General features: G+C 30.6%; 1 protein-coding gene across 1 annotated transcript; it reads right to left on the reverse strand.

The window, feature by feature from the left end:
- Nucleotides 1-910: 910 nt before the first annotated feature.
- Nucleotides 911-6,821, reverse strand: LOC141526567 (uncharacterized). The gene is made up of 5 exons (XM_074241600.1): nt 5,259-6,821; nt 4,751-5,155; nt 4,481-4,678; nt 3,526-3,877; nt 911-1,330 (listed from the first exon to the last, which is right to left on the reverse strand). The coding sequence occupies exons 2-5, from the start codon at nt 4,784-4,786 to the stop codon at nt 1,089-1,091; spliced, it is 828 nt and encodes a 275-aa protein (XP_074097701.1). The 5' UTR covers nt 4,787-5,155; nt 5,259-6,821; the 3' UTR covers nt 911-1,088.
- Nucleotides 6,822-8,032: the final 1,211 nt, after the last annotated feature.

Here is an 8,032-nt window from a genome sequence, read left to right on the forward strand (position 1 = left end):
CTCTTGAGATAGTTGAGTGTTATTTGAGACTTATCAATTTTAAAAGTGAAGAATATTGAAAAATTTTATTATTATTATTAGTAGTTATTGAATATAATTAATTAAATATGTGCAATTCATAATTTTTTTCAATTTTTGCGAAATTCGATACTAAGCTTTCATGGGAATTACTTTACTGTTTGAATAATTGTTGCTATCGAACGTTTTAGTAGTTTTTTTTTTTTTTACTTTTCATAAATTTCTCAAGCTTAATATTTTATCAATCTAGATAGAGTTAAATCAATTTCAACTTATCTCAATCGATAATTTTTCACAGCTTACAAGGCTGGTAATAAACATTGTTCTGATATTTTAACTACAATTCGTAATATATTTTTCATAGCAAATAGAAACCTTCAGTTTCATAACTGTCTGATGTTGTCTATTACATATTTTTTAAATTGTCTTCTTTTATAACCGATCACTAATATCTACACTTCTTTTTTTTTTTTATTTTAAATTTGTTAGTAAGTTAATTTTGGATGTCACAATAAAAGAATTGTTAATAAAATTATTCGTTATCCCTTTGTTTTTAAAACAGAATGAATCTTTCGATTACAATTTCTTGATTTTATCAATTAAAAGTACAGAATTGAATGTTATGAATATAAATATTTATCATCAAAGTTTGTTGAGCTGTTCTTGAAAGCAGATTTCTAATCGCTATTGTTGTTGTAACCAAATAGTTATTAATATTAATTAATTATACACTAGTGACTAAAATTAAGGATATAAAAAAATTCCAAATGTTTGGGTGATTCTTCAACAGGCTGTAACTCGGAAGAAAATGGTCGAACAGTAAAAATAAAAAAAGACAAATTGTTTTCATGATCAGTATATTATTTTTTTCTTTTTTTATTTATATTAATCAACATGATTGTTTAGTATGAATAGCAAATCTTTATCGTATTGAAAACAGCGGCGGCGTACAGTTATCAATTTTTCTACAATGGAATTTTCATTGTCTTCTGCTGTTATAGCTAATGATAATGCCTCTGGATAAATTTCTAATGGTTTTTCATTCATAGTTATTGCATCAATCATTCTTTTCATATTATCTTGTTCTTTCTGCTTAAGAGATACAATATCTGGAAATTGGTCAATACATTCGAGCAGGTTTTTGTCTTAATTACTTCTGGATCCTTCAGATGATTATCGACAGTGTTCCAGAAGTTAATTATATTTTTATTTCTTTCTTCTGTTTCTTTTGTTTTCTCACGACCGTCGTAGGCATTCTCTAATATTGCATCGAAATCCAATCTCGCATCTTCTGCAAGTGATTTAATTACACCTGTAAATAATCATTGGTTTTTACTATCGCATGTTATAATTTTTTTTTCCTAGGTATTTTAATGAAGGGGGGTAGAGTACTAACAGAAATGCTGATTTTCGGGGACCAAAATACAGAAAATCGTAATTTTTTTAAAGTAAACAACAAATTTCCAGCTGCTGTTGAAAATGAAAAATTTTTATTTTTTTGTGGGCAAAATGGGGTACTCCTAAAAGAAGCTTTTCTGTAAAATTATAATAAGCTTGGAAAAAGTAAAATGACTCAGTATACATGTTTTGAAAATTTTTTTTTCGATAGAGTAATTATTTTGATCTTTTAACACTCGAATCGCCGAAATATCTTTAAGTATTTAATGACGTCTTTCCAAAGTAAAACCAAATTTTTGGAAAATTAATATAAGTCGTGTTGAAAATATTAAGAGAATGTTGCAATAGTGATAAAAATCGTAATTATTTTAAAATGTTTCATAAAATAACTAAACTATCTACAATATAAAAAGTATTTACTGATATATAATTTATTGAACATGAACGATCTTCTTTCATCGTAGACACTTCCCTTGATTCAGAATATCATTTTGCTCCAGAACCACTTCAATATTCGCCTTAAAATTTTTCGGCTTCGGGCAAATTTTTGTCTCTGGATAATGCACTTAGCTTGAAAAACTAAAACTGTGCAAGGAATATAACGAACTTCTAGTTGAAATACTATCTTTCCTTCAAGAAACTATTTATGACGATAAAAATTATTGAAGACAAAGCAAAAAGTCTCTTGAAATACAAAAATCTTTTAACCCAAGAAAAATTTAATGGATCTACAATTATTACATCTAAAGCCTTGTAACAATACTTTTTCCCCAAAATTTAACCAAATTTTTACCGGAGGCGGAGATACCGGCTGGGTAAAGTATTTACGCTCGCCCTTTTTAAATATGAAATAAAAATAACAAAAGTAACCCGGAAACTCCTCAAGCTGGGTTAGTGCACGATAGGACGCCAGGTAATTTTATCTAAAAATTACCAAAATAATCAAAATTCCAGGGGCCGCCCCGGACGATCAATTAACGATTAAATTAATGTGAATGAAAAAGTAAACCACAAAGTAATTAAATCAAGATTAAAACAGAATATGCAATCAGAAATAATGGATCGATAATTATAAAAATAAACAAACAATTTATTCAAAACGAAGTTATGTGAAACTACATCATTTTATAAATAATAAATTAAATCCTTTGTGGAATTTTTCTGATTAATATACATATATATACACATAACTTTTTGTTCGACTTATTCATAAAATTGCGTTTGAGAATAACAATATCCGCAACGAAAAATAATAATCTTAATAATAATCAAAACATAATTTGCGTTCGAAATAATACTCGAATTTATGATCAAAGATGACGTAATATTTTAAACGAGCGATCACTGGCCAATTCAGGGACCCACACGCGGCTTTCGGGACAGGTGTACATTTATATCAGTAGATAAATTAATAAATAAATACAAAACAATAAAGTCCGAGACACACCGAGTGTGGATCTGTTACCAAATTTAGGCGCAGGGAGGGACGCGCACAGGAAATAAAAGCCCTGTAACAGCCTTTAAGATTATTTTCAGAAATGAAATTAAACTTTTTACCGGAAATACTTATTTGTAATCAGTAGCAAGAAACAGTGGTTTTAAGGAAAAAAAGGGTTCAGTTTGAATACACCGAATTGTTCTACACTGATAAAAAGTTAACTTGACTGAAGAAAAAAAAAACTTGGGTCAATTTTCTTAAAAAAATCATTTTGAAGGAATTCATTATCTTGAGTACTGCAAAACTAATTTTTGAAGCAAAAACTTTCTTCATTTGAAATTTGTCTTCGGGCCAAGCTTACTTCTTTATCGGTGTAATTAATTCTTACATAAGTACTCAATAATTTAATGAAAAGTTATTAAAAATTGATTTTTTCGGTGAAAAATTATTAGTACTCCCGATAACATAACATCTTCTTAGAGTGCAAGACAAAGTTCAAATTTGTCTAATCATATAAGTAACACGTTGCAGAAAAAAAATATTAACAAGTTTTGTGCTGAATATTGTGGAAAAATTAATTTTTGCAAATCTGTCTACAATATTTTTTATTGTATAATTTTCACTGACATTAGTTGTAAAAAAATACAAAAAATAATAATATTTAAACTTACCAAGAAATAAATTATGACTTGGCCGCTGTTCTTTTATCACAGAATTAATTTTTTTATGGTATGACTCCAACTGGTTATCGGTCCTATTTTCAGTAACACGGTAAACTGATATTTGTTCAGGGCCTTCTGCTCGCAGCCATTGTTTTGCATAATAATCGAGATAACGATCAAAAAATGATCCGAAATTTGTTTTACAATCATTTTTTATTTGATGAAACGTATTTACAATGTAGTCAGGTGGTAAAAGGGCCAAGTACTTTAATCTTCGTAGCACAACATAAATTTCTGGGTATTTATCACTTGTGATCGTTTTATCAATGATCTTATGATCATTAGCATTCTTCATCAACGCCTATAAATAATTAATGGTTATTAGTATTTATCATACCTTCACTGATAAAAAATTTAACTTGATTCAAGACAAAAAAATCTTGAACCATGATTACCATTTTGAACAAAATAATTTTCTTGAGTCAAGAGCAGAAATTCTTGAACTGAGAATAATTTCTTGACTCAAACAAATCATTTTCTTCAAAATGGTATTCTTGGTTTAAAATTTTTTCTCTTGAATAAAGTTAAATTTTTTATCAGTGTTTGCTTATTTACAACTACATAAAAAAATTGTTATCACATTTTTCTTCTCTCGTTTAACGACTTTACGTTGAAATTAATTGTAAATGAAACTGACAAGCAACAATTGGAGCAAGCATTATCAGAAAATTAACAACTAATTAATATATTACGATTTTTTTGTAACTTTGAATGTGCTTCTCTCTCAAGGAATGCAATTGTATTGACTTTAAGCTATGGCCGTATATGATGTAAATTAATTACTATTGTTATAATAATGATAATAATAATAATATATTATTATTAATTTTATTTCAATTTTTATTTTTATTTAATCTGAGAAAATAAATTCGTAAAATAAGATATAAAATCGAACGTTACTGACTTGAGCGTAATGAAAGTAACAAGTTCTTGTCTCGATTTGCGGAAATACCAATTTCAATGCATTTCGCAGTGCTAATTCATGATCAGACATACTGTATTTGGGCTTAAATTCTTCAAAATTATCAGCAATAAATTGAAAAATTTGTTGATAGCACCCCGTCGACTTATTCGTCATTAGAGCCCACATGAATGGAACAGCCTATAAAATTTGAAAGAATCATTTAACATAATCATTTACCGTTTATGGCAAGAGAAAAACCTTTTTAGTTACCTTGTTAATTCCGTGATTATTGTTTATTTGTGCCATAACCGTTAGTAATTGACCTTTTTTACGTGCAAGTTTGGAAATGCTTTAAAAGTTGCGTCTACAAAAATTCTGTCAACATGTGAACTTATATGACGTATAAAATCATGGTCATAAATTAATACGTTTGTAGCTGATAAGAGTTCACCGTTAGTTGTTTTTGTTTGGATTGTCTCATGTTTTCCAATAAGTTGAAATTGTTTTAGTTTACCATATTTCAAATCTTTGTCAGATATTTCCAGAAATTTTCCGAAAGTATTTATTTCTTTTTTAGGAAGCTGTATGTTCGTCGAAACTGGGTTGTTTTTATGGAGACTGCGCTGAACGTGCTTGCGGAGGGCTGCATTACGTGTGGATTGCGGTACTAGATTACTGAATTATAAAAGAAAAATGATTAAATTCTGTGGATTTTCATAAATTTTTACGATTTATAAAAATAAAATAAATAATTTCTAAATAATAACAATGCACTTACTTTGATTTTACAAAATTTATAATCTGCTTCGGTTTTATAAATGGAACGCTCGCTAATTTGTTAATTTGTTCTTTGCACATTTCTTTCTGTTGTTGTGAATGTTTGGGATCGTGATTGTGTCGATATTTTTTGCTGGGTTTAAACTTTCCGTTGATGTAGTATCCTCGTCCAAGGCACTTTTTAACTTTGTAATTATCTCGAATGCAATTCATGTATCTAAAAAGTTTATTGAATAAGAAAATACTTGATTATCGGGCTTTATCATAATTAAAATATCCATTAGAGAAAGACAAATTTTTTTATTTTCTATTGATTTATGTCAATAAAAAACATCAGATCTAAAAAATATCAAACGAGCATGCAACGGCGTTAATATTTGAGGTTTTCTTGTTGTCATACAGTACACATGAAAAATATAGTGATAAAATTTTTGATGAAATGGATGTTTGATAACATACATGTGTATTATTTCATGTAGGAATCTAAAAAAGTATCAGTACATAATGAATAATGTACACAAAACGAAAAAACAATTAATCTGACTCGAAAAAAAATTCTTCAATCAAGAAAATCATTTTGAAGAGTCTCATTCAAAGATAAGATAAAAAAATAATTGACGTCCCGATTTTTTGAGCTTGCAATGCTCGAAAATCGTCCAACACGTTGATTTTTGAGCTCTTTGAAGAGCTTAAATCAAGTTTAAAAATCTGAAAATTGTTTGAGATCAACATTTTTTCAAAATTGTTCAACAGCAATATTTTTTAAACACGTTCAATTTTGATCTTCCCCTTTCAACGCAATTTTGTAAGCATAAATAAATTAAGGTTGATCTCTTAGGATAACTAAAATATGTTTGAAAAGTTAACTGAATAAATTATACTTTTCTTTGCAACACTTTTGAATTGAAAGTAGATTCTCGTAACGAAAATAATACGATTTATTGACTAAATGGCTGATAATAGGGGTCTGGTTGATAGAAGAGTCACTTACCTTAAGTTTGATAGAGACAGAAATTACGATTAAAATTATTCACGATATAAAACGAGGATGATGAAATTGTTATTTTTAAAGTCTCTGATAGCTAAGAAAGAAGGGAATTTTCGGAAAAAGTTCTATATACAATTTGGGCATTTAACAACTAAATATCACGATTAAATCCGACAAAAAATTTAACGTTGTGTCCGTGTACCCAAGATTTACAAGATACGGAAAAAACTTAATGAAATAGCAGGGGGTTTTATCCTGTTGTTTCTGCTTCTGAGGATTGAAAAATACAAAAAAAAATGTAAGAGTAGAGTTCACCACATTGTCTATGCATCCAACTATTGAATGAATCAAAAATACTATGTTAAATTTTTCCGTGGCCATTAATAATTATAAGCACGGATAGGATGTAGGATTCAACTCATAGGATTTCCTTGTCTCTAAAATCATGGTTTCCGTGACTCTTAGTCCTTAGATCCAAGGACAGAAGCATAAAATGTCGATTCTACGCTGTTATCCATAGATGTAAGGACTAAGAGACACGGAATATTGTCCGAGGCTCTAAGTAAAATAGACCCAGAAAAATCGAGTCAGACGTTTCTATGTTTCTCTCCGTGGACCTAAGGACTAAGAGACATGGAAAAAATCAACAGAAAATTCTATGTTTCTGTCCGTGGACCTAAGGACTAAGAGACACGGAATGTTGTCCGTGGCTCTAAGGATTAAGAGCCCCGGACAGGACTAATACAAGTCGTTTCATACTTCCTGTCCGTGGAGCTAAGGACTAAGAGACACGGAAAAAAATCAACTTAGAAAATTCTATGTTTCTCTCCGTGGACCTAAGGACTAAGAGACACGGAAAAAAATCAACTTAGAAAATTGTATGTTTCTGTCCGTGGACCTAAAGACTAAGAGACACGGAATGTTGTCCGTGGCTCTAAGGATTAAGAGCCCCGGACAGGACTAATACAAGTCGTTTCATACTTCCTGTCCGTGGAGCTAAGGACTAAGAGACACGGAAAAAAATCAACTTAGAAAATTCTATGTTTCTCTCCGTGGACCTAAGGACTAAGAGACACGGAAAAAATCAACTTAGAAAATTGTATGTTTCTGTCCGTGGACCTAAAGACTAAGAGACACGGAATGTTGTCCGTGGCTCTAAGGATTAAGAGCCCCGGACAGGACTAATACAAGTCGTTTCATACTTCCTGTCCGTGGAGCTAAGGACTAAGAGACACGGAAAAAAATCAACTTAGAAAATTCTATGTTTCTCTCCGTGGACCTAAGGACTAAGAGACACGGAAAAAAATCAACTTAGAAAATTCTATGTTTCTGTCCGTGGACCTAAGGACTAAGAGACACGGAAAAAAATCAACTTAGAAAATTGTATGTTTCTGTCCGTGGACCTAAAGACTAAGAGACACGGAATGTTGTCCGTGGCTCTAAGGATTAAGAGCCCCGGACAGGACTAATACAAGTCGTTTCATACTTCCTGTCCGTGGAGCTAAGGACTAAGAGACACGGAAAAAAATCAACTTAGAAAATTCTATGTTTCTCTCCGTGGACCTAAGGACTAAGAGACACGGAAAAAAATCAACTTAGAAAATTCTATGTTTCTGTCCGTGGACCTAAGGACTAAGAGACACGGAAAAAAATCAACTTAGAAAATTGTATGTTTCTGTCCGTGGACCTAAAGACTAAGAGACACGGAATGTTGTCCGTGGCTCTAAGGATTAAGAGCCCCGGACAGGACTAATACAAGTCGTTTCATACTTCTGTCCGTGGACCTA

The sequence above is a fragment of the Cotesia typhae genome, unplaced genomic scaffold (assembly GCF_013202065.1).
Source record: "Cotesia typhae breed Kobodo isofemale line unplaced genomic scaffold, CoteBio_Ctyphae contig_35, whole genome shotgun sequence".
Lineage (NCBI taxonomy): Eukaryota > Metazoa > Arthropoda > Insecta > Hymenoptera > Braconidae > Cotesia > Cotesia typhae.

Bases quoted from the DNA above. Each gene is read 5' to 3' on its own strand.
- LOC141526567 (XM_074241600.1), bottom strand. From the start codon at position 4,786: ATGGCACAAATAAACAATAATCACGGAATTAACAAG. The intron at 4,679-4,750 runs GTAACTAAAAAG...CAAATTTTATAG, and splicing joins ATAATCACGGAATTAACAAG to GCTGTTCCATTCATGTGGGC. The intron at 3,878-4,480 runs GTCAGTAACGTT...AATTATTTATAG, and splicing joins GTTACTTTCATTACGCTCAA to GCGTTGATGAAGAATGCTAA.